This window comes from Anomaloglossus baeobatrachus, chromosome 4 (genome assembly GCF_048569485.1).
Source record: "Anomaloglossus baeobatrachus isolate aAnoBae1 chromosome 4, aAnoBae1.hap1, whole genome shotgun sequence".
Lineage (NCBI taxonomy): Eukaryota > Metazoa > Chordata > Amphibia > Anura > Aromobatidae > Anomaloglossus > Anomaloglossus baeobatrachus.
The window spans coordinates 126,140,102-126,166,306 of NC_134356.1; the positions used below are offsets into that span (position 1 = coordinate 126,140,102).

The 26,205-nt window shown below is 42.0% G+C and overlaps 1 protein-coding gene across 1 annotated transcript in view; it reads left to right on the top strand.

The window, feature by feature from the left end:
* Positions 1–26,205, top strand: part of PDLIM4 (PDZ and LIM domain 4) — a 248,878-nt gene that overhangs the window by 51,449 nt on the left and 171,224 nt on the right. Inside the window, exon 2 of the mRNA XM_075344536.1 lies at positions 10,445–10,596. Coding sequence (XP_075200651.1) covers positions 10,445–10,596 — 152 coding nt within the window. The remainder of the gene's footprint in view (positions 1–10,444; positions 10,597–26,205) is intronic.

Consider the following 26,205-nt stretch of genomic DNA (forward strand, 5'->3'; position numbering starts at 1 on the left):
AAACACAAGTGGTACCGTACCCTTATTCAGAAATGTGCAGGAATTTAGAGAAAACATATACAGTGGAACCTTGGATTAAGAGTAACTTGGTTTGAGAGCGTTTTGCAGGACAAGCAAAGCTTTTTACAAATTTGCAACTTGGTTTAAAAGCAATGATTTGCTGTAAGAGCAAATACTCACAGTGCACAATTCCGGTTCCGTCCTTTCACTGCACTGTGACCTGCTCTGGAGGTAACTTTCTCTACATATGTACTGTATACAGTATACCATTGTACAGTACAGTATATACTATATGGCATGTCTATCAATTTGCATTTGTGGATATAGTACTGTACTTTCATTCTGCTAACCAGTGCAGCACATTGCTTACTGTACCTCTCACACACCAACAATTCTATTGTAAGCTAAAGTGCAGTTTAATTTGTTTTATATGTTTTTTACTGTACTGTACAGTATATTGTATTTGTGTACTGTAATAATTTTATACGACTTCTGTACATTATTTTGTATTACTGTAATTAGTTTGTATAAATACAGTAAATATTTTTGGGTTGTGGAACGAATTGTCTGTGTTTCAATTATTTCCTATGGGAAATTTCGCTTTGATGTAAGAGTAACTTGGTTTAAGAGCAAACTCCCGGAACCAATTTTACTCGTAATCCAAGGTTCCAGCAGCTGCTCCTCGCCCTGATTCCCTTGACTGACAGGCCTCACACTATGTGTGAGAATCATCAAAAGTACAAAGTGGTCACATTCATCACAGACCGCGCTAAATGGTTAACACTTATAACCCAAGGGATCAACCACAATAAAGGTTGAAAAAGAGTGACACAAGGTCCAACTAAATCAATTTAATTTTATTACAGTTTCAAATATATTAAAATAGATACAACTAATAGGTGCTTCAAAGGTGGTAATAAATGTAATACTAGGGACAAAATGGAAGTGTAACAGGACTACTATATGACAGCATATAATAAAGCCATTAATTGCAATGCTCTCCGGTATATTATAATATTAACTAATTCATACGACCATGTAATCATAAGCTGTATCATTTACACTGGTAAGTACATACAGATGTGAAAAAAGTATATAATCATATTGCATGAAATATATGGGGTGATTAGAGAAAATAATGTCAGCCAAGTGGCAGAGACAAAATAGATTGCAATCACCATTAAGGAAAGCGTGTCCTATACCTGTGAATGTATCAGGTCCTGGTGCCACGTCCACGTCCCAACCCCAATGTACTATATGTGTACACAAAGGAATCAGGGCGGGGAGAATTCATCTAGGACTTGCTTTGAACTGTGCATCTTTGATTAGTGATGAGCGGATCCGGACAGTAAAGTCCGGATCTGCGCAGTTTCAGCGCTATATCTGTGCCGCACCCAGACTCGGGATTCCAGGTGCACGATCTGGATTCGGCAGTTAATAAAAATAAACAAAATCTGAATTAAATGAGTGTTTCATACTTACCGAGACTTGGTGTCATGGCGGCACACTGCTTCCGGGTCGCGCATTCACTTCCTGTACTATCCATCGCAATCACTCAGCTTTCCGTGTTTTCCCCGCCCACCAGCCGTCCTCTCATCTGTGATTGGTTCCTGCCTGACGCGCCCCCCAGCCTGTGACAGCTCTGCCGTGCAGTCATCGCTTATCGTGGCTCAGTAATAGGCTGCACTCAGAGCGGGCAGCCATGCTCTATGACTGCTCAGTCTGACATGTAGCAGAGCTGGATGTGTCGCCGTGCGACGTTGTGTGGATTACGTCGGAGCTGCAGGGTGTTTGTGGCTTAATAAAGAGGTGAAGGAGGGAGTGTTTGTATTTTATTCCAAATAAAGGATTTTTCTCTGTGTCTTGTTTATTTATATTCATTTAGAGGTTTGTGATGCAGGTATCTGATAGACACCTGTGCTATCACAAACCTAGGGTTTAGTAGCAGCTGTGCGCTGGCATTAACCCCTGCTATTACCTTGATTGCCACTGCACCAGGGCAATCAAGATGAGCCGATATCGCACCGGAATTGTCACATCTAATAGATGCGGCAATACCAGGCGGCTGCGGGCTGAGAATATACCAGCCCCCAGCCGGCGTTATCATGGCTGGGAATGAGAATTGGGGGGGACCGCACGTTGTTTTTTTTTTTAATTATTTATTTAAATTAAAACAAAAAAAACGCACGCGGTCACACTACGCTTTTTTAACATGCCTCATGAACGAGAGAGAGGATAGGAGAGATAGAGAGGAGAGGAGAGAGCAAGAGGAGAGGGAGCAGAGAGAAGAGAGGAGAGATAGAGAACAGAGGAGAGAGGAGAGGAGAGAGGGAGAGCAAGAGAAGAGAGAGAGCAGAGAGGAGAAGAGAGGAGAGATAGAGGAGAGAGAAGAGAGGAAAAGAGAGGAGAGAGCAGAGAGGAGAGAGAGTAGAGGGGAGAGAGAAGAGAGGAAAAGAGAGGATGAGAGAAGAGAGGAGGGAGAAGAGAGGGACAGTGGGAGGACAGAGAGAAGAGAGGAGAGGAGAAGAGAGAGGAGAGGAGAGAGAAGAGGGAAGAGAAAAGAGAGGCGAGATAGAGAGAGGAGGGAGAGAGAAGGAGAGAGCAGAGAGGAGAGAGCAGAGAGGAGAGGAGAGAAAAGAGGGGAGAGAGATATAGGAGAGAGAGAAGAGAGGAGGAGAGAGAAGAGAGCAGAGAGGAGAGAGAAGAGGGGAGCGAGAAGAGAGGAGGGAGAAGAGAAGAGGGAGAAGAGAAGACAGGAGAGAGGGAGAGCGGGAGAAGAGAGAGATGAGGAGAGGAGAAGAGAGGAGAGAGAATAGGGGAGAGAGAAGAGAGCAGAGAGAAGAGGGGAGAGAGAAGAGAGGAGAGATAGAGAGAGAGAAGAGAGGAAAAGAGAGGAGGAGAGAGAGCAGAGAGGACAGAGAAGAGAGGAGGGTAAAGAGAGGAAGGAGAATAGAGGAGAGCGAGAGAGAGAAGAGAGGAGAAAGCAGAGAGGAGAGGAGAGAGAAGAGGGGAGAGAGAAGAAAGGAGGGAGAAGACTGGAGGGAGAAGAGAGGAGGGAGAAGAGGAGAGAGAAGAGAGGAGAAGGCTGTGCTGTGTGATGTCATGTCAGACCCACACAAGTCTGACATCTCATCACCCGCACACTTCTGAGGGCTCTTGTCCACTTGCGTATCGCTTATGATGCGGCAGCATCGGAAGATATATGCAAATGACCCTCTGCTGCGGGTTTCAGCCGAGGGTCATGCGACTGTGATGTGATTTTGCAATCGCATCACAGGAGCGGAGAAGATAGAGGGAGCACTTTCTCCCCATCTCCTCTGCTGTCTGTCTCCGCGTGCACCGATGCGATTTTACACTGGTGCGATCCCATCGCATGACACATGGCTCACGCTGGCAGTACAGCAGAGCCGAGTGTCATGCGAGTGTCCCTCCCTGCTACTGAGGTCAGTGAGAGCGGACTTCTGCTGCGGGGGGGTGGACCAGCACTGAGAAGGGGAGGGGCTGGAGCTGCGGAGGAGAGAATGTCACTGCCCAGCCTGTCACAACCTCTGTTCAGTCAGTGTCTACACTCAGAGCTGGCAGCTGTGCTTTACGGCTGCTAGCTGTATGAGATGTAGCAGAGCCGGATGTGTCGCTGTGGGATGTATGGATTACACCGGAGGGTGTTGGGGTAATAAAATGGTAAAGGAGGGGGCATTTGTAATTTATTCCAAATAAAGGATTTTTTCTCTGTGTGTTTATTTACATCCATTTACAGGTTTGTGATGCGGGTCACGCCTCCGGGAAAAGCCGGTAATGTACCGGGATTGCCACATCTAATAGATGCGGCAATACCGGGCGGCTGCGGGCTGAGAATATACCAGCCCCCGGCCCAGCCGGCATTATCATGAAAATTAGGGAGGACTGCACCTCATTTTTTTAAATTATTTATTTAAATAAAAAAAAAAGCCGGAGTCACACTTGCGACGGATACACTGCTCTCCACGCCCACCAGACGTCCTGCCGCCTGTGATTGGTTACAGTCAGCTGCCACGCTGCCACTCAGGGTAGAGGCATGTCTAACTGCAACCAATGGCATGCGCCAGTGGGCGGGCAAAACAATGAATGTTGAATTATCGGCTCCAGAAAAGAAAAGCGTGAGTGTGCCGCCATGCCAGTGAGTACACCGCGCGCACTTCTACCCCCCATCCCTTCCACAAACGTTTTTAATCTCTGGATTCCAGTCCCCATTGACTTATATGGGCACCGGATTCCGGAGCGGATCGGACTTATTTTTAAGTCTGTCAATGATCCGCCGTCCCCGGTTTTTAGGGCGTTCGATCCACTCTATCCTTGATGCATTATCCCCAGCTTGTGTTCCAAAGTATTTTTTCTCTACAACTGTAGCATTTCACAATTAGGTTATATACGCACACTGCGTGTTTGGTTTGAAAACAAAAATGCACCCTCTGGCAGACTTTGCCAACTGTAAACTGCGTTTGACAAAAAAACTCAGTAAAAACGCATGCGTTTTTGCCATGTTTTTGTTAATGCGTTATTTAAAGGAGAAAAAAAACATTATCGGATATGTGATAGCTAGCTAGAATAAATAGATAGAAAAAATAGAAAGAACATATAGAATAGATAGAAAGAAAGAACATATATAATAGTTAATAAGAAAGAACATATAGAATAGATAGAAAGAAATAACAGAGTAGCTCAATAGAGGGATAGCTAGCTTGGCCAGCTATTTTTAAATTTTTTTGGGAGGTAAAAAAATGACGTGGGGTCCCCCCTGTTTTTTGTATCCAGCACAGGAACAGCAGCAGCTGTGGGCTGCAACCCTCAGCTGTCTGCTGTACCTTGTCTGGTTATGAGAAATAGAGGGGATCCCATGCTTATTTTTAATTATTTGTTCTTTTTTTTTTTTTTTTTTTTTTTTTTTTTTTAAATGACGTGGGGTCCCCCCCATTTTTCTAAAACCAGCTAGGTACAGCAGACAACTGTGGCCTGATATTATTGGTCCTTTCCAGCCTAACAACAGCAGCCCACATTCAACCCAGAAGTGGCGCATCCGTAAGATGTGCCAATTCTGGTGCTGGGCCCGACTCTCTTCCTATTGCCCTGGCATGGTGGCAATCGGGGAAATAAGGAGTTAATAACAGCCCACAGCTGCTACTAAGCCCTAGCTTAGTGATGGCAAGCCTCTATGAGACACACACCCCATCACTAATCTGTAAGTGAAAGTAAATAAACACAAACACCCAAAAAATCCTTAATTTGAAATAAAAGGCAAAAAAGCATCCTCTTTCATCACTTTATTAACCACCCCAAACACCTCTCCAGGTCCAATGTAATCCACACGAGGTCCCAGGAGGTGATTCTGGATTGAAACCGATCAGTTGTAGTTTATTCTCAGGTATAGGGGGCTGCAGTCCCCAGGAACAACCCTGCACAATATATAGAGCAGTGCTGTTTCGGCTATTTGCACAGTTTACATATGGCACTGTCCAGAGCTGATCAGTAAAAGTGCCAGGTATTGAGCCCCCACAGATTTGATATTCATGACCTATTGTGAGAATAGGTCATCTGTGTCGCAGTCCTGGACTATCCTTTCATTAGAGCTATTATGTGTGGCAAAATTTTAATGTGCCAGCTAGGTTTTACAGCATTTTTTTTTGTTATAAATTAGTATTCTATACACTGCAATTTTATTACTGTCTGATAAACTAGACTTGTTGCACAAAAGTTCAAACTACAGGTGGCGCATCCGTAAGAAGTGGCGCATCCGTAAGATGCGCCAATTCTGGTGCTGGGCCCGACTCTCTTCCTATTGCCCTGGCATGGTGGCAATCGGGGTAATAAGGAGTTAATAACAGCCCACAGCTGCTCCTAAGCCCTAGCTTAGTGATGGCAAGCCTCTATGAGACACACACCCCATCACTAATCTGTAAGTGAAAGTAAATAAACACAAACACCCAAAAAATCCTTAATTTGAAATAAAAGGCAAAAAAGCATCCTCTTTCATCACTTTATTAACCACCCCAAACACCTCTCCAGGTCCTATGTAATCCACACGAGGTCCCAGGAGGTGGTTCTGGATTGAAACCGATCAGTTGTAGTTTATTCTCAGGTACAGGGGGCTGCAGTCCCCAGGAACAACCCTGCACAATATATAGAGCAGTGCTGTTTCAGCTATCTGCACAGTTTACATATGGCACTGTCCAGAGCTGATCAGTAAAAGTGCCAGGTATTGAGCCCCCACAGATTTGATATTGCTGACCTATTGTAAGAATAGGTCATCTGTGTCACAGTCCTGGACTATCCTTTCATTAGAGCTATTATGTGTGGCAAAATTTTAATGTGCCAGCTAGGTTTTACAGCATTTTTTTTTTGTTATAAATTAGTATTCTATACACTGCAATTTTATTACTGCCTGATAAACTAGACTTGTTGCACAAAAGTTCAAACTACAGGTACAGTTGAAAACAAGCCCTTTTGTGACACTAGTCCCTACACGGGTAAGTCGTGAGACAGGATAGTCAAACATTCAGGAATCAGGTACCAGGAGAACACATCAAGATTAAGGGAACAGGCAGACAAGTAGTCAGGTTACAGTCTGGAGTCAGAATACCAGGAGGGTAGTGGATCAAAGCAGAGGGACAAAGCAGAACAAAGTCAGGCAGCAAAAGATCTATTCCCAGAGCATAAGCAACTGAGGCCAACAAGCACCACCAAACAGATGGCTAAGGGTACTTTCACACATCCGGATTTTTGCTCTGCGGCACAATACGGCGTTCTGCAGAAAAACCGCAACCGGCTTTTGTAACGCCGGTTGCGTTTTTTTTTGCGTAGACTTACATTAGTGCCGTATTGTGCCGCAGGGGCTTGCGTTCGGTCCGGTTTTTGCCGCATGCGGCAGATTTAGCCGATGCGGCGGCCGGATCGAACGTGCAAAAAACACCGCATCGCGCCGCATCCGGCCGCTGCGGCGCATTTTTCAATGCATGCCTATGGCGGCCGGATGCGGCGCGATGCGGCAATAACCGCATCCAGCCGCCGCATGCGGTTTTTGCCACTGCGCATGCTCAGTAGCATGCCGCAAGCGGCAAAAACCGGACGGGCCGCATGTAAAAACTTATGCAAAGGATGCGGTGTTTTCACCGCATCCGTTGCATAGTTTTCACAGCCGGATTGAGCCGCAGGGCTCAAACCGGATGTGTGAAAGTAGCCTAAGACTGACAATGCCCAGTACCTCCCAGTATAAGATTGGACTCCTGACCTGTCACTCAAGACACTGACAGCTCAGCATGCCCCAGCTGTAGGTTGGACAACTATGCTGTCACTCACCCAACCAACAGCTCAGCATGTCTTAATCACTGAATGGATGAATCGTAACAACTTTATCTGTTTCCATGTCTTCTTTAGAGCTCTCATTAAAGATTCTGCTATTTTTTCCCATGAACACATAGGACAACTTGATGGAATGCTGATGGATCCCATCGTAAGTCAATAAGGTCTGATAGACAACACTGGTATCCACTGCACGATTGATTCAGTTGTGTAACATGGGAAACACAACTCAAAAAGCCGAAGTTATTGGCGTCCCATTACTAAGAAATAAGAACATACATATATAGGGCATTACATGTGACAATAAAGCACATATACTGTTATAACTCCTTAACATATGAGGATGAGGTCACACATCTAAGGTTTGTTTCTGTGTTTTCAAAATTCATACATGTACTGCTCATGCCAAAATGCCGTAGTTTATTATTATTTCACAACATTTCTTCTATGTTTCAGAATAACCTACTGTATATGTTTTTGTACTGTATGTGATGCTTGGCAACTATTGTAAGAAAAGGAGGTATTGTATGGTTGATGAAATGCCTATAGTAACATAGTATGTCAATGTATACTACTATATAGTACTATGTGGTTTTATTACATCAACATCTCTAATTGTGTAAGCATATGAATCAAGAGGAGGTTTTAAACATATTGAAAACCACAGGACATCTATAAATCACAAACTAGGCTCTAAACTAGATTTTATGGGTTGTTTTTGTCTCAAAATAGCTAATGGATATACACGATATAGTCAATAAATGACATATAGGGCTACTCCGATTGGGATTATTAAAACAGCAGTTCAAGTGAAGAAGAATGCATTTATCTGAAGATGTAAACTTGTGCTAACATCCATCAACAGATACTTCTGCCAAACGCACCAAGAGGAAATGATACACCTCGCCCTATCACACCACGTATAAACACTGCGTCCCGGACATCAAAGAGTCATTACTCAACAAGTAGGATAAGATTAAGAAAATAAACATGATCATTAGGAATCTGGGATCATCACCCTTATAGTGCCTCCCTCCCGAGAGCCCCAGACATAACATAACAGGATCAGGCATTATGCCTTACTTGGGTCAAGGGTAGTCCCTATGGAAATCACATTTTCAGACATCTTTTATGTTTGCGGCGCGGCTTGAACAATAATGCATGAAGACCAGTATCTTGATTGCATGAAAAGAGCCATACAAAATGTTCTACAAGAAAAATATACTATGTAAAAGTGTTTTAAGCTGTAATTTATAATTCTTCTGATTCGTAGTCCCTATGTGTATGCTTAATATGTGGTTAGTGCTTGATTCCATGTTGTTCTCCCATTGCACGTTAGCTGCAAATCTGCAACAAATCCATTTGAAAATCTGCACCACAGTTCACATACATTGTAGATTGGGACGCGGAGTTGACAAGGATGCATTGCAAAGGTTAAAAGCTGCAGTGAATGTCCAAGTTATTGACCATTGTAGGTGTTTTGACAGCATGTATGGAAAAATTCTCACTGTTAGATTTTTTTAAATGGCTATATTTAAAAGAGTCCTGGTGACTTCCTTTAAAGGAATTTTCCATCATTTTGATATTGATGGTCTATCAGCAGACATCATCTCTATCAGATTTGTGGGGGTCCAAAGCCCGACACTGCCATTGATCAACTGTTTGCAGTGCCAGCAGAGGCAGAATGTCCACAATGATTGGACTGGTACAAAACCGCTCCATCCCACTGAATAGTGGCCATTGTCGTGGACTTAAACTTCGGTTATGTGAGTGGAAGTTGCTTTGCAGTACCTGGCAGTGGACACTAAACCGTGTGATAGAGCATTGATTTTTAGGTTTGTACATTGCTTACATCCGGCTGCCCTTAGATAACAGCTGATCGGTTGGGATGCTTTGTGTCAGAGCCCCACCTTTCTGATATTGATGACCTGTCTTGTGATAAATCATCAATATCAAAGTGGTGGAAATCCCATTTAAAAGCAGCTGTAGTCTGTATAATTACTATATTATATTGGTGATGTTACTATTATTGCTTGTGGCTTAAAGAGTTATTCCCCATAAGAAAGATCCAGGCATGAATGATAACTAGGGAAAAGTAAACCCAAGATGTTCAGTGTTTGTGACTTTACAAAACAAACAGAGCTCAGGTTCGAAAACTGGGAGCTTTATGTACATAAACCACTCGCGTGATCTGATTTGTGTGCACCAAAAAAAAAGGAAAAACTCCACTCCCCCCCCTGAAGTGATCTGTTTAATGCTGGCTGCAAGTGAGTGGAGACCTGAACTGCCTAATTAGTGACTTCCATTGGGGTTCAGGTCAAGTCTAGGTCGCAAACCGAACTTTATCTAAAGGCTGCACCCACCGAACTGAACTTCCACAGATCTGCTAATCTCTAGTGGTCACCTGTGGTCTGATGGCAACCCAAACCCTGACAGTCCCATCAATAACAAGAGAGGGCCCCTAAATGCCCTATTAGAATGGAGTGGTAGTCACCCATACGCAGCAGTGCTCCATTTATTCTCTATGGGACTGATGGAAATAGTCTAGTGCTATTAAGGCCACTGCTCCATTTCATTCTGATGGGGCATTTCAGAGCTCCGTTCTTCATATTGTTGTGGGTTCCAGCGGTCAGATCGCCACAATGCCACAAGTTATGATCAACCTTTCGATACATGATAATGTTTTATGCCGGGAATAAACTGTTAACAAATGTTGGACAACTACCAATAACAACATTTTCACAATAAGTTAGCTACTATAAGCTAAATAAGTGCTGGAGGGTGTTTAAGCTCAGTTATGAATTTTTCGACCTGATTTGGTAACATACGAAAGCGTTCTGATACGTAACATATGTAGATAGCTTTACATTTCATCTGGAGCTTTCACAGTATTCATCAGGAAATCAGTAATCCAGAATGTTACAATATAACTCTATTCATCCAATGTAATGCATACAAGATCCACATCTGTACAAGTGTCTCGGACATAAAGAGATCCCATTTTACAAGCACAATGATTATTTGCCTACATCTATTCTACATGTGTTTCCATTATCTATATATTTATATAGCATTATAACACTGTGCACCTATTGTTTCTCTTCCTGTGCAGATTAATCCCGGAAGCAAGGCTGCTCTGGCTAACCTATACCCAGGGGATGTCATTCTGGAAATCAATGGGGAGAAAACAGAAAACATGACTCATCTACAGGCTCAAAACAAGATTAAGGCTTGTTCAAACCATCTGACACTTTTCTTAAACAGGTCCGTGCCTCTCTTCTGTTTTATTTTACACAATCCTTACTTTACTGGGTATTTTTTTGAGAAGTTGTTTCCACAGATAATTTCCTAATTCCAGTGGCCTAACGATGGCCCAATTTATATAAACTAGAATAGACAAAACCTTGGCTGGTTGTAAATGAATGAGGCTTACAGTATAAATTATAACAATGATATACAAATCTGTACCAATGTCCAAGAAACAAAAATGAGCTTTTCAAGGAGTTAATATTGATGAGCTGTACTTAGGACACAAATACACAGAAGTAAAAAAGTCACCAAATACTGAATGTCTGTACATGGCCTAAAGGGGCACCACTGCAATGGAAGCAACAAGAGAGAGTCAGTATTGTGGTGCCGGGATTTGCCTCTCTGTTCAGGATCTCTTGCAGTAATTTGGAGCAATATGATGACTTTGAAGAATTGGAATCTTGCACAGGATCTCGACACTTAATAGCACGAGTCAATGGTGGGCCTGATATGCACAAGGTCGCACAGCTAACATGTCGTCTGTCTCCAAAAATCAAAGCAACAGAGATAGTGGAGACATTGAATACAGACAGATTGAAGTGCTCTCCCCTAAACTCCACCTCCTTTACAATAAGTGGGTGGAGCTGGCATAAACACAGCAAACCTTGCTACATTTTTGCGCAATGACTCATTCTACAAAGATTTGCAGCTTTTTAGCGCTAGAAAACTGGTGCAAAATGATAAATGAATCGCCTCTTTAGTTTAAATAAGATTCAGATTCAGGTTTTATTATGCCAGCAATTTAGGAATTTTCCCAGAATCTTGGAAAATCAAACTAGTGTAGTGTATAGTCACTTATGACCACTAGGTCTTACTGATAACGGCAAAAAACTTTAAGGCTATGTGTCCACGCCGCGGAAAAGCCGCGGATTTCCCGAAAATCTGCAGCTCCGGCACTTCCCAGCCATTTCTATGGCATTTTGGAAATGCTGTGCCCATGCTGCGGATTTTTCCGCAGCGGATTTCGTGCGGATTTTGGTCCGGAAAAATCTGCAACATGTAAACTATTGTTGCGGATTTTCATCCGGATTTTGGCTTTAAAATTGGTAAAAAAAAAAAAAAAAAATCCGCACCAAAATCCGCATCAAATCCGCGGCAATTCCGCGGTAAATCCGCGGCAAATCCGCACCTTTGAAAAGGTGCGGATTTTGCGGGAAAGCTGCGGATTTTGATGCAGAAAAATCCGCAGCTACATTCTCTCGTGGACAACATAGCCTTACATGTTCTCCCCAACACTATTCTTGCCAAGAAGGTCACAAAGATCTTATCAGCTGTAAATATTTAATAGTCTAAAAGTTTGTTTTGTCTCACAAAACATAAATATGTTTAAAAAATGGAACTAGACCTCCCCTATGACTTGTGGTTAGAATGGAACATTCCAGAGAGCTGACGGATGAGATGACAGCATGAATGTTTTCCTTACGTAAGACGGAGTACTGTGTGACTCTTCATTGTAAATTGGGGTCTGGAGCCTCAGTACAGCCAGTTGCCCTTACCATGGATAGGATGGCGTCAATATGGCCGTACACCTTAAGAGGAATGCCTTTAATTGTCATTGCATTGTTATTAAGCAAGTCGTGATTGTAATCCTGAGCTGCTCCGAGCCTCCGACATCTGCATACTAGATTACTGGCTAGCACAGCATTGACTTCTGTAATAGATCCATGTAGGTTGGGATATGGATTGATCATACAGCATGACTGATTTATCTAGTTCAATATTATTGAACTTTTCAGCAGACAGATTTAGTGCATTGTCATATGATCATATCTTGATGACTGGCAGCCTTCAGCTTTCAGTCATTACATACAGAGCAACAGCTGTAATGTCGCCCCAGCAGTGACTGAAAGCAGTCTCTGCATTTATACGCTTCAGAGATGGCTGTCAGTCAATGTGCCAGGGCAAACTCACAGCCGCCGCTCACTATGTATGGAGAGTTTACTATTGCTGCCCACCCTAGCCTCTATAACTAAAAGCTGGAGGCTGCCAGGATGATTAAAGTTTACTTCCTGTTAGCCCAGCTTTCAGTGCAGCAGCCGGACAACATTAGAGGTCTGTTAACCTACAGATTAACCCCATATATGCAGGTTGTTAGCATTTGGGGACATGACAGGTTTCCCTTAAATAAAGTGACCATAAACATAGAATCAAAAATGCCAAAGCACATAAAAGAGAAGTTTATCGGAGAGATCAGGAGCTGAGCAGCTGCAGACGTCTAACCGATGATTCTAAGCATTGTTAAATTGCCAGCTATTAAAACAACTTATACACTAAAAGGCATTTTATATAACACATCTGGCAGATTTCTTTTAAGTGGTGGTACGTGCCTGCAATCACATATTTTGCAAGGCTTTATAGAAGCAATTTTTATTGGAGCCACAGTTTCATTTTCCCATCATCTTCACTTGGGTTTTTACATGACACTTTTACAGTTTCATATTGAAATAGACGGCAGGAATGCAATGATCCAGAATTACCACCATGTGCACTTAAAGGATAACTAATGGACTTATGCACCAAAACTAAACCATTGATTAAATATCTATATCGGTGAGGGGCTGGCACATGGCACCCCAACCAATTAGCTTAAATCTACACCACCGGTGACCAGTTATATAAAAAAAAATAAAACTCTGCAGCATAAAACATGCAGCCCAGTACATAGTATAATAGCCACTGCCTCATATATTCAGATGAATCGGAGATAAGGCGCTATAGCTGGCAGCCTCTGCCTAAGGCCCTGTGCACACTGGGAAAATTAATTTTCTTAAGAAAATTCCGCACCCTCTGGCAGAATTCTGCACCCGTGGCCAAAAAACGAACCCAATTTTTTGCCGTGGTTTATTGCGTTTTTGCTAAGGAATTACCGCGTTTTTTCCGCCGGTTGGTACCTGCATTTTTTTACCATTATCTATGGTAAAAACGCAGGGACCTGCGGAAAAGAAGTGACATGCTACTTCTTTTCCGCTGCAGAAAAGGTGCAGAAATTATCAGCAAAACTTGTAGAAAAAAAAACGCAATGTGCGCACAGCATTTTTGATTTCCTATAGATTTTGCTGGGGAAGGACTGCAGAAAGGTTATGAACAAAAACAGCACCATTTCTGCAGTGAAAACCACGGCAAAAAACGCTGTGTGCGCACAGGGCCTAATAATGGATGAAGCTGATGTACCGTGCTTATATCTGCCAAATGTCAGGGCACATGTTAGCTGATTTGTAGGGTTGCTGGGGATCAGACCGCAACCGATCTTAAATTGAATGGTTGTTTAGTCCCTGAGAAACCTTTTAACTAAAGCAGGAACACTGGTTAAAAGAGCAACAGAAGATTCCCTATTGGCTTAGCATTGTTAGAAATAATCTCTTATCATTTTTATATCGCTCATTTCTAAAAAATAAAACTGCATCTAGTGCTACGGAAAGAATATAAAAAAATGTATTCTTAGGAAACAGAGCAAAAACAGCAAATAAAGCAATTGGCAGTAATCCTCACTACCCCTCCGCTCCCAGTGAGCATTTTGTAACCCTATTTCTTATGTTCAATTGAGGATTGAGAGATTGGACCCAAATGATCCTATGCATAGGTGATAAATGTTAATTGCACAAACCCTTCAATAGTTGCTGCCTTCTGAACTTTCCTAAAAAGTTTAGTTGCTTCCCACTCCGTTTGAGTATCAAAACTACATAATGTACGACCAAGAACACTAAAATCATATACAAGTGATTCTCAATAAATTAGAATATCCTCAAAAAGTTAATTTATTTCAGTAATTCAATACAAAAGGGAAACTATATATATATATATATATATATATATATATATATATATATATATATATATATATATGTAAATATATATATATATATGTATATATATATAATTACAAACAGGGATCTCAGTCAAGTGTTTATTTCTGTTAATGTTGATGATTATGGCTTACAGCCAATGAAAACCCAAAAGTCATTATCTTAGAAAATTAAAATATTCTATAAGACCAACTGAAGAAAATATTTTAAACTCAGAAATGTTGGCGCCTACTGAAAAGTCTGTACAATAAATGCACTCAATACTTGGTTGAGGCTCCTTTTGCATGAATTACTGCATCAGTGCGGCGTGGCATGGAGGCGATCAGCCTGTGGCACTGCTGAGGTGTTATGGAAGCCCAGGATGCTTTGATAGCAGCCTTCAGCTTGTCTGCCTTGTTGGGTCTTGTGTCTCTCATCTTCCTCTTGAAAATATCTATGGGGTTTTGGTTAAGCGGGCTTTACACTCTACGATTTTGCTACAGCAATCTAGTTGGGGTCACGGAATTTGTGACGCACATCCGGCCGCTGTAGCGATCTCGTAGTGTGTGACTCCAAGGAGCGATTTTGGATCGTTGCAAAAACGTCCAAAATCGCTCCTTGTTGACATGGGGGTCCGCTCCCAATTATCGATACTATCGCTTTGCCGTTGTTGTTCCTCGTTCCTGTGGCAGTGCACATCGCTGTGTGTGACCCCCTGTAGGAACGAGGAACATCTCCTTACCTGCCGCCGGCCACAATGCGGAAGGAAGGAGATGGACGGGATGTTCGTCCCGCTCATTTCCGCCCCTCCACTTTCATTGGGTGGCTGCTTAGTGACGTCGCTGTGACGCCGAACGGACCGCTCCCTTAGAAAGGAGGCGGTACGCTGGTAATAGCGACGTTGCTATGCAGGTAAGTATGTGTGACGCGGGTGCGCGATTTTGTGCGTGACAGGCAGCGATATGCTTATTTCGCACAAACGATGGGGGCGGGTCGCATGCTAGCGATATCGGTACTGATATCGTAGCATGTAAAACCACCCTCAGGCAAGTTTGCTGGCCAATCAAGCACAGTGATACTGTGGAATTAAACCAGGTATTGGCACTTTTGGCAGTGTGGACAGGTGTCAAGTCCTGCTGGAAAATGAAATTTCCATCTCCAAAAAGCTCGTCGGCAGAGGGAAGCATGAAGTGCGCTGACTTTTGTCTTGATAAAACACAGTGGACCTGCACCAGCAGATGACATGGCTCCCCAGCCATCACTGATTGTGAAAACGTCACACTAGACCTCAAGCAGCTTAGATTGTGTGCCTTTCCAATCTTCCTCCAGACTCTCCAGACCCTGGGACCTTGATTTCCAAATAAAATGCAAAATTTATTTCCATCTGAAAACAACACCTTGGAAAACTAAGCAACAGGCCAGTTCTTTTTCTCCTTGGCCCAGGTAAGATGCTTCTGTGATTGCCTATTGGTCATGAGTAGCTTGACACAAGGAATGCAATACTTGTAGCCCATGTCCTCGAAACGTCTATGTGTGGTGGCTCTTGAAGCACTGACTCAAGCAGCAGTCCACTCCTTGTGAATCTCCCTCAAATTTTTGAATGGCCTTTTCTTAACAATCCTATCAAGTCTGTGGTTCTCCCGGTTGCTTGTGCACATTTTTCTACTACACTTTTTCCTTCCAGTCAACTTTTCATTAATATGCTTGGATACAACCCTCTGTGAAAAGCCAGCTTCTTTAGCAATGACCTTTTGTGGCTTACCCTTCTTGTGGAGTGTGTCAATGACTGCCTTCTGGACATCTGTCAAGTCATCAGTCTTCCCTATGATTGTGTAGCCTACTGAACCAGACTAAGGGACCATTTTATATGCTTAGGAAGCCTTTGCAGATGTTTTGTGGTAATTATTCTAATTTTCTGAGATAATGACTGTTGAGTTTTCATTGGCTGTAAGCCATAATCATCAACATTAACAGAAATAAACACTTGAAAGAGATCACTCTGTTTGTAATGATTCTATATAATATATGTGTTTCCCTTTTTGTATTGAATTACTGAAATAAATTAACTTTTTGAGGATATTCTAATTTATTGAGATGCACTTGTAACTTCTTCTCAAGGCCACATAGATATGACTTTACCTAGCAAGATTGGTATTACAATATTAAATGAAAAAAAATGCATGGGTCCTCATGTAAAACCCCTAAATTATAACTATGAAGCACACTTTTATGAAAAACAACTAAACACATGTTCTGTAGGGTTGTCACTCACTATGGAACTATTGAAGTTTTCCCAGACTTTGATTTACTAAGTGGGCAGCTTTCCAATTTTTACTATAATAAAGTCCACTCCCATGCTCCGCACTGCCCTGTTTCAATGAATCTATCATATTCTCAGCATGAGCAGATTCCATGAGGGCTACACTCAGGAGCAGTGTCATAGCAGCTTTCAGAAACCTGGGCTAGAAATGAAAGTGTAACCATAAGTATTTGTGAATCAGTTTAACGCTCTGTGCCCACGTGTGCGTATTGCATGCAGTTACGCTGCGTTCTGCACCGCATCGTAACTGCATGTGTGCTGCGTCCCCAGCACAATCTATGAAGATTGTGCATTATCCATGCGCACGTTGCGTTTTAGAACGCAGCGATTTGCATGCTGCCAAATCGCTGCGTTCTAAAAAGCAACATGTCACTTCTTTCGTGCGCTTTGGATGCAGGTCCCTCTCTGTCTATGGGAGAGGCAGCATCCAGAGAGCATGAAATCGGCTTTTCAGTACACTGTGTTTCTGCAGCACTTTGAAGCGTACATGTGCTGTTCAAATCGCTGCAGAAATTTCTGCAGGGACAACGCAACGTGGGCACATAGCCTAAAGGTGTCCGTGCTTGGGACAGAAGTCTGAATCAGGACAGCATGCATTGCAGACACTGTCTAAACTTCCTGGTATTGCTGGGACAATAGGCAGTCACATGACCGCATGTATGAGATTTGTATATTTACAGTCACATCACAACTAGAAGTGCTTTCTATGGAGAGACTACGAACTCGTGTAGTTGGCACGCGTCCGCATGTATGCAAATCTCATACCACTTATATCGGCAACACCAGGGGATTGCGGCAGTGTGCACACAGCACAACGTCACTATTCAGCAGTCACATAAATTGATTGTAGATTTTTGTCACAAGCCTGGACAACCCAGGTGTAAATGAAAGGGACAGTTAGTGCACTGGAGAAGCCACAGAAAATTACTCTTCACTTGCTGATTATTTACATCTTCATTTTGCTAATGTATTAGCCACTACTGGCAATAAGAGGTGGTACTCACAGCCAATTCCGGCTCCACAGGTAGTTGAAAATCCTTCATAATTAAACATCCGGAAGTGTTATTGCAAGAAAGTCTGCTGTGTCTCACAGCACAGCCTGAAGAGCAGTGAACAGATACCAAGACATGAGCCATTACACAGGAGGAGTCAGGGAAGGGAGAGGGCCATAGAAGGGCATCAAGCGAAGAGGAGGACCTGTCCTGGCTTATATCTGCAAAAAGGAACAGGAGGGGCACTGCAATGCCGTACAAAAGGACTTCCACCCAGGGCCACAGTGGGACTAAAATTCAGCCCTAGGCTTTGAAAGCTCAGAGGTCCATGTTTTCTCCCACTTATCAGATGGGATCTCTATTACAAATATTATCTTGTCTGACTTTGGAGGAAATCAACTTTTACTACAAGACCAATACAGTCCCTGACAGAAGTTCTGTCGCTTATCCATGTTATGTAAATAAAAGCTTATAACCTGACTTTAAATTCATCCATTGGTTTCATAAATTACTCGTTTGAAAGCTGAAACCCTCCCAAATTTGGTTTAGGTTATGAAAATAAAGTTGCTGCAAAGCTGAAATATTGATCATTTAATGAACACAGAAAGGTAAGATTTTGGCAAGACAAAAGTTTTGTCGCCCACAGAAAGTCATGTGAAATTCAAAAATACAAAGATATGTTGCATAACATTGGTGAATTAAGTTGTGGTCCTATTAGAGCCATATTTAATATTTTGTGTGACTTCCATGAGCTTGAAGGACTGCATCCATGCGGTTGAACAATGATTCATACAATTTATTGATTAAGTCATCAGGAATAGCAAATAATGCAGGCTTATATGCCTCCCAGAGTTCATCTAGATTCTTGGTTTTGTCTTTCAAGCTTCCTCTTTCATCCTACCCCAAATGTGCTCAATAATTTTCATGTCTGGTGACTGGGCTGGCCAGTCCTTGAGCACCTTGATCTTCTTTGCCAGGTAGCTAATACTTCTTGATATTTTAGGCTATTGATATTGCCTTCCACCTTGCAAATGTTTTGCACACCCCATACTGAATGTAACCCCAGACCATGATCTTTCCACCACCAAACTTAACTGTTTTCTGGATCCATACGGGTTCCAGTAGGTCTCCTGCAGTATTTGTGGCAACTGTGGAGTAATTCAACTGAAGATTCATCAGTGAAATCCACCTTCTGCCACTTTTCCAGCGTCTATCTGTTTAGCAGGCTGAGGGACTTGGCAAATGTAACACTGTTTTTTAATTACCTGTAATTTAGTACTGGCTTCTGGGCACTGATTCGACCATGGAAGCCATTTCGAGACAGAATCCTACAAACTGTTCTAGTTGATACAGGGACTTGAGGTGACCAGGCCTTTTGGAGCTCTGCTGCAGTGGAAGAGGGTCTGGCTTTGAATTTTCTAACCAACAAACATTCCTTCTGAGCAGTTGTCTTGTGGGGTCTGCCGGACCTGGGCTTGTCAAAAACATCTCCAGTCTCTTCAAATCTTTTTTTTAATTCTTTGTACTTGACGTTGAGACACATTAAAGGTGCCAGCCACCTCTGCAGTGGATCTGGTCTTCAGCCTTTTGATAATCAGGGCTTTGGTCACAGGGTGGATTTTTGGCATGTTGTCAGAGGTCAAGTTGCAGTTCAAGTGAAGGTCTGGGGTGCTGGGTTTCTTTTTATACACACCCACTAATTAACCGATCAGTTAGTGAGCACAGGTGAGGATGTAAACTAGGATTGGGTGCATTATATGACAAGGCAACAAAACTTTTGTCTTGCCAAAATCTGACCTTTCTGTGTTCATTAAATGATCAATATTTCAGCTTTGCAGCAACTTTATTTTCATAACCTAAACCAAATTTGGGAGGGTTTCAGCTTTCAAAAGAGTAATTTATAAAACCAATGGATGAATTTAAAGTCAGGTTATAAGCTTTTATTTACATAACATGGATAAGCGACAGAACTTCTGTCAGGAACTGTACTCCCAATAACACAGCTATAACATTTAAAATTCTACACACACGTATATAATACTGGATATGATATAGTGTATATGTTGTGCTACAAATGTGCGATTAGTGTGGATCTGATCACTGTGACCCTTAGACATGCTGGCTATACAGTGATGATCTGTCGTAGGGGCACTCTATTTCAGTTTCCATCAATAGGTTGCCCACATAAAAATAGTTTGAACATACAATGCATTATTTGTAGTTATGCTAATTTACAGTCTGTAGTGTAGCTCAAAGCTGCATTCACAGTCCTGTAAGTTGTGGAGCTGAAATCTACTTATATATGAATGTCACCATTTCTGTCATCTGCTGATTTTGCATGTTTTGTTATGTTAAGGGGGCTCTCAGATTAGTATACAGCATTGGATATGAGAGAATCGGATGTGATATGCTAAAGGCACTCGGCTCAGACTCTGCTGCGGCGCATGAGCCAAGTGTCATTCACTTTGCTCCGATTCTCTCACATGCGACAGTCGGATCACAGGTAAGGAGAGGATGGAGAGATTAATTTCTCCTTCTTCTCCATTATCTGTCTCTGCATATATCGCACTGCACTCGGATGTCATCAGTGCAGTGTGATGTTTCACACTCACCCATAGACTTGTATGGTTGTGCATGATCCATTATACGCTGCCAAATCAGCATAAGAAAAAAATTGCAGATCTGACCTACATCATGGATTAACATTGGTCTTGCAATGCAAGATGAAATTTCAATTAAAACAACGGTTACACTTAAGACAAATGTGTAACGAAATGGCAAAATATCCAATCTAACTTTGGGTAAAATATGTGCCAGATGGCAAAGTATAAATGAGGCCTATAGCTATGTCACCTTTTTGAAGGGATTGTCCATTACTGGCCAACCACAATTTAATCAATTCAGGACCCCAGTTAAAATAAAAACAGTGTAGAAAAGATAAAATTAATTATTTTTTTTTTATTAGACCTATAAAGATAAGGAGAAAAATAAGAAAAGGTTTTAGAATTTAGAACCATATTTGCGTTAACAATTGCGCATTGATCAGTATTAACCAATATTAAAATATCAACTAGAAAATCTGGACAGAGCCCCGGCCGGTGGTTACCGTCCATTATAGTCAATGAAGTGCTTAGTGTCCACAAACCGGTTTTCCAAAAACGTTTTAGAATTAATAATTCAATTATATAAACGTTTTTTAAAATGTTAATCACGTAATAAAGAAGTAATTAGAAAAAGTACTTATGCCCCAGGTCATAAAGAGTTATATTATTGAATGAAAATTCTGCCTCTGCTCCATGTGCCAGGTCTACTGAAAAGTGATCAATGAGCTTTAACCGTACCTGTCCGGGTTCCCCTGCGCTCACGATGTATCTGCCAGCGTAGGTCACATCGGAGTGTGGCGTGGGGTGAAGCAAGCTGCTGGGCACCCTGTGCAGGTGCTCAGCGTGGGTTACCTAGCTGATGGTTTTTACCTTCCGGTATGTCCACCACTTGTCTCTGGCTGCATGCTCCCCATCTGTTCGCTGTGTACATAGGGACCTCAGCGTGAGGTGATCTGGCAGATTATGGAGTTCTCTGTGTTAAGTATCAGATCAGATCAGGGCAGTCAGTTACCGATTTCTTCTTGAGGCAAAGGTTCACGGGCTGTCATGGGTGTCTGCCTCGTGAATTTTCCAATAGGTTCAGCGGTTCAGATTGATAGTTGTAGTTTCTGCGTTTGTCTCCGTTAGGTTAGTGCTGGGCTAGAATCTGACATGCATTTTGGGGACAATCTCACTCCCACTTATTAAGAAAAAAATCTCCAAATATACTCCCGCTAGCACAGATTTATTAATTATATATTTTCTACATACTGGGCAAGTAGAGGAGTTGCCATAATCTAGCAGCAGCAGGAGTATAGCGTTACTAGTGCTGGTTTTGTCTGCATTCTTTAATATAGATTTATCATCTTGTAAACTAAAAAAAATGTATACTCCTGCAGCGAACCTGTTCCAGAGATGTCATCACTGCTATTCCCAGCTATGACGTAACAATGCTGTGTCACGTGCTGGCTGCAGCTAATACGTGGCCACTTGTCAGTTCCAGACTTTAATCTAATATATAAAGCTGAATGTGTGTATGTATGTATGTATGTATGTGTGTATGTCCGGGATTGGCATTTGCACCGTCGCAGCTACAGCCACAAAATTTTGCACACTCACGTCTGGACCCCGAGAGCGTCATAGACTATGTTTCGAGGGGAAATTTTAACCCCGCACTTTACAGTTATTCGCCAAAAAACCTGCCTCCATTAAAGCGAATGGAGCTGGGAGCCACAGTGCAGCCAGAACTTCAGAAGAATGCGCAGCCACGCCCTTATATGGAATGTTGGCGTGTCACAATGCAGCCAGGGAAAGAGACAGACAGGGAAAGAGACAGACACAGACAGGGAAAGAGGCAGACAGACAGGGTAAGAAACAGACATAGACAGGGTAAGAGACAGACACAAAGAGACAGACACAGACAAAGAGACAGACTGACAGGGAAAGAGACAGACAAAGAGACAGACACAGGGAAACAGACAGACAGGGAAAGAAAGGGAAAGAGACAGACAGGGTAAGAGACAGACAAAGACAGGTAAAGAGACAGACACAGGGAAAGAGACAGACAGGGAAAGAAAGGGAAAGAGACAGACAGGGAAAGAGACAGACAGGGAAAGTGACAGAGATAGATAGACAGACAGGGGAAAGAGATAGACAGACAGGGAAAGAGATTGAAAGAGACAGACAGTCAGAGACAGACAGGGAAAGAGACAGACAAAGAGATAGATAGAGAGAGAGAGACAGAGAGATATATACAGAGGGGGAGACAGACAGAGAATGGGAGAGAAACAGAGAGACAGTTACTATCCCGGGTGTTAATACATTCTATTTATACATTCTATCCCGGGAATGTTAATACATTCTATTTTGTTAACAACAGTTATTTACCCGGGCGAAGCCGGGTAGTACAGCTACTATTTCATAAGAGTGGACATCTGAGCTGAGGCTGAAGAGTGGCCAGTCACTGGCTGCAGCAGTACGTGACACAACCATATCTGGCAGCGACACTGTTGGAACGCCGCTGCTGCAGGACCTGAGTATACACTCTATCTTATGTGTTTAGGCCCATGGTGCTTTAAGTGGAACCAACCACTGGGTTTCTGCTATATGCAGTAAAGGCAGTGCCATACTGGCACTAACATGCTGAATCCAGGCATACCTATTGTAGACAAATCAGACGTTTGGTTGCTGAAATATATTTAATCAAAGTTGCAGAAATGCACTGCATTTTGGTTGACATGTGCATCAGGGACAGGCCTTGTGGGTCAGGTCTTTTGTGTATATTCCTTCCCCTGCATCTTGTATTGCATGCCTCCATTTCTTTATTTAAATATTGTGCCACGCGGCCATTGCTGCTGTTGACGTGCAATACAAGACGCCGGAGGAGGAATATACACCAAGAACCTGACCCACAATGGCCCGCCCCGATGCACACGTCAACGAAACTGCAGTGCATTTCTGCAACTTTGATTAAAGATATTTCTGCAACCAAGCATCCGATCTTTTATTTATATTTTATAGCTTTTATTTCTGCTGGTTGGTTCCCTTTAATGTAGCTGTTTCACATTCCTATGGTAAATGTATGCTGCAGTCACAATGTGAAAAGAGCCGAATGTGCAGGTAATGGGTATAAATAATATCCTGATACCCAATAAACGAGAAGGTTAGAATCCACAGTTTGCCTTCTCTTTTCTAATACTTTTTCTTGTAAGTATCAGATGCAACTTACTGATGACAATGTGGAGGTGATGAAAGTGTCTAGACGGTTCACTTGTAGATGTCACCTTGTTGTTTGCACCCTCCCATGAGTTTTTGGATGAATCGAAATGTCTATAATGCTTCTCCAAACCCCTTTGATGTATAGTACATCAAACACTTTACTTTCTACTGTGCACTCCCTACTTTTTTCATACCTTTATGAAAGGAAATGATTTATTGTAATGCATATAATGAGTCAGGTTCCCAGTGTTTCACATGCTAAAATGAACTTTTTTGATATCCCGGATCAGATTTTCCTGGCTCATTTCCTAGACGTGTTATGGTATTTCAATTAATACAGCCAAGGTCCTTTAGTAAAAACTTCATAGCTCTCGGCAATGAGTGTAAGCTTACTTTTTTTCCATTACACTGTTAAATCAGGTAAGTATTTCATTAATTAATAGCTAAATATCTGTAATACAAACATCATTCCAAAAGCCCCCTAGATATTTGCAGTTTAGTATATGGCGCTACATTTTACATTGGTGGCCTATGATTCTTATTCTGTCTGATCTTTAGCATCCCCATTAATCAGCAGAAAAATACAGTTGGGTCTAGAAATATTTGGACAGTAACACAAGTTTTGGCATTTTAAATATTTACCAAAACATTTTCCTGATGCAGTTATATAATCAATATGGGCTAAAAGTGCAAACTTTCAGCTTTAATGTGAGGGTATTCTTAATTAGTAAGGGCTTCTGAATTACAGCTCTTACTATTTTGCTGCCTCTTTTTCAAGAGATCAAAGTTAATTGGACAATTATCGCAAAAGCTGTTTAACACCTTTACGACCAAGGATGTACTGGTAAGACCTTGGTCACCTCCCTCCGGTAGTCCCCTGCTGAGTTCCACTTGCACCTGTTAACCCCTTAGATCCTTAGATTCCACTGTCAAACACTTATGGCGCCATTTAAATGGCCACGGCAGGGATCACACTATTCCCCACCTCCATCGGGTGCCAATGTGTAGTCATGATAATGCAAAGTCAGTTGATGACCCCTTACGCTGTGATGACTCACATCCTCAGGGGGCCGACAGGGCGCTGGCACTCACAAGAGATGCACAGGCGATCGGACTGTGCAGTGATAAAGTCCCCTAGGGGGACTAGTAAAATAAATTAAAAAAAACAAGTTTTAAAAAATATGAAAAAATGAAAAAAAAAGCTAAAAGTTCCTATCACCCCCTTTTGCCCCACTGAAAATAAAAGTTAAAATATACAAATATTTGGTGTCACTACATTCTGAAATTCCTGATCAAAATATAAAATCAATTAATCTGATAGGTACAAGGCGTGGTGAGAAAAAAAATCCAAATAACAAAATTAGATTTGTTGATCGCCGCAACATTTCTTTTATATGCAATAAAATGCAATAGCAGGTGATCAAAAAATCGCATTTACACAAAAATCGTGTAATTAAAATGCCAGCTCAAGATGCAAAAAATAAGCCCTTACTGAGCCCCAGATCCCAAAAAATGAGAATGGTACAGGTCCCAGAAAATGGTGAGAAAAAGCTATTCTTTTTTTGGACAAACTTCTGAATTTTTTTCACTCCTTAGATAAAAGTAAAAGTATACATGTTTAGTATCTACAAACTTGTACCGACCTGAGGCATTATACTGATACGTTATATAGGGAACATCATGAATAATAACCCCCAAAACAGTTGTGCATTTGCACTTTTTGACACTTGAAATTGTTTTCCCATTTTCCAGTCACTATATGGTAAAACTAATGGTTTTATTCAAAAGTACAACTTGACCTGCAAAAAACAAGCATCATATGGCAATATTGATGGCAAAATGAAAAAGTTATGGCTCTCAAAAAAAGGGGAGGAAAAAATGAAAATGAAATATGGAAAATTGCCTGGGGGTGAAGAGGTTAATGGGCTGCATGGGCTTTTCCCTCATTTTTCTTTTATTATTAAGCAGGTAAAACATCTGGAGCTGATTCCAGGTGTGGTATTTACATTTGGAAGCTGTTGCTGTGAACCCACAACATGCTGCCAATAGAAGACAAACAAACCATCGTTAGGCTAAAAAAAAAGAAAATCATCAGAGAGATAAAAAAAATGTTAAGAGTACCCAGATGAACAGTTTGGTATATTCTGCAAAAAAAGAGCACTGGTGAGCTTTGGAAAACAAAAAGGCCTGGAAGTCCACAGAAGACAACATTGGTGATGATCACAGAATCCTTTCAATGAGGAATTAAAAATCCTTCATAACATCCACCCAAGTGTAGAACATTCTACAGGAAGTAGGTGTTCCAGTATCTAAGCCAGCCCAATTCTGGAAAAGCATTCTTTGGACAGATGAAACTAAGATTAACCTCTATCAGAATAATGTGAAGAAGAATGTATGGAGAAGGTTTAGCATGGCTCATGATCCAAAGCACACCACATCCTCTATAAAACATGGTAGAGACAGTGTGATTGCCGGGCATGCATGGCTTCCAATAGCTCTGGGTTACTAGTGTTTACTGATGATGTGACTGAAGACAAAAGCAGGCGGATGAATTCTGAAGTGTACAGGGCTATACTTTCTGCTCAGATTTAACCAGATACAGCAAGGTTGATTGAATGGCACTTCACAGTACAGCTGGACAATGACCCAAAACATACTGCGAAAGCACC